This window comes from Plasmodium reichenowi, chromosome 13 (genome assembly GCF_001601855.1).
Source record: "Plasmodium reichenowi strain SY57 chromosome 13, whole genome shotgun sequence".
Lineage (NCBI taxonomy): Eukaryota > Apicomplexa > Aconoidasida > Haemosporida > Plasmodiidae > Plasmodium > Plasmodium reichenowi.
Genome location: NC_033658.1, coordinates 1,103,489 through 1,104,369, shown reverse-complemented (window position 1 = coordinate 1,104,369; position 881 = coordinate 1,103,489). Strand labels below are relative to the sequence as shown.

Here is an 881-nt window from a genome sequence, read left to right as displayed (position 1 = left end):
TATAAAATATTATTAAGAAAAGTTGAGTCTAAAGAAGAGAAAGAGAATAAAAAAGACACTAATGAAACGAAGAAAAAAGAAGAAGAATCAAAACATTATGAAGATAGGCATTATAGAAAAAATGATATCAAACATTATGAAGAAAATGAAAAAACGATAAAAAGTAAAATGCATTATAATTCAAGGAATAGGTATTATGATAAATATTCTATGTCGTATTCTAGATATGATGAAAAATTAAATAAACAACATTCATCCGAAAAAAAAAAAGATGTATTAGTACCTTTATTAGAACAAGCAAGTATAAATATAAAAAAAAAAAAAATCATTATAAGAAAGTTACCTCCAACATTAACTGAAGAAAACTTTTTTGATTCATTTTCAAATAATATAAAAGATGAATTAGATTATTATTATTTTGTAAATGGAAGTGCATCAAAAGATTCTTCCAATGATATTATTTATTCACGTATGTATTTATCTTTTAAAGATGATATGAAAACAGATGAGTTTATAAGAACTCAAAATGGGAAATTTTTTTATGATTTAAATGGAGTAAAATATAAAGCTCTTGTATCATTTGCACCAAATCAAACATTAATAAAAAAGAATAAACCTGATAGTAGAAATAATACCCTAGAATCAGATGAATATTTTTTAAAATGTTGTGAAGAAATGAATAATCCTGTTCAACGCGTTAAAAAAGATATAGATTATTCTGAACTTATTAATGTACAGACCGAAAATGGTGCTATATTATCACCTATTGTTATAGAATTAAGAAGTAAGAAAAAAAAATAATAAAGGATATAATGGGAAAAAATATATATATATATATATATAATGTTTTAAATTCATTATTACTAATTAATGTTATTAAA

General features: G+C 21.6%; 1 protein-coding gene across 1 annotated transcript; it reads left to right on the top strand.

The window, feature by feature from the left end:
• Positions 1 to 801, top strand: PRSY57_1326700 (regulator of nonsense transcripts 3B, putative; the record flags this gene model as incomplete). Its single annotated transcript, XM_020115173.1, has 1 exon — positions 1 to 801. A coding segment is annotated over one exon (801 nt), but the record flags the coding sequence as incomplete, so codon positions are not given.
• Between the last annotated feature and the right edge of the window lie 80 nt (positions 802 to 881).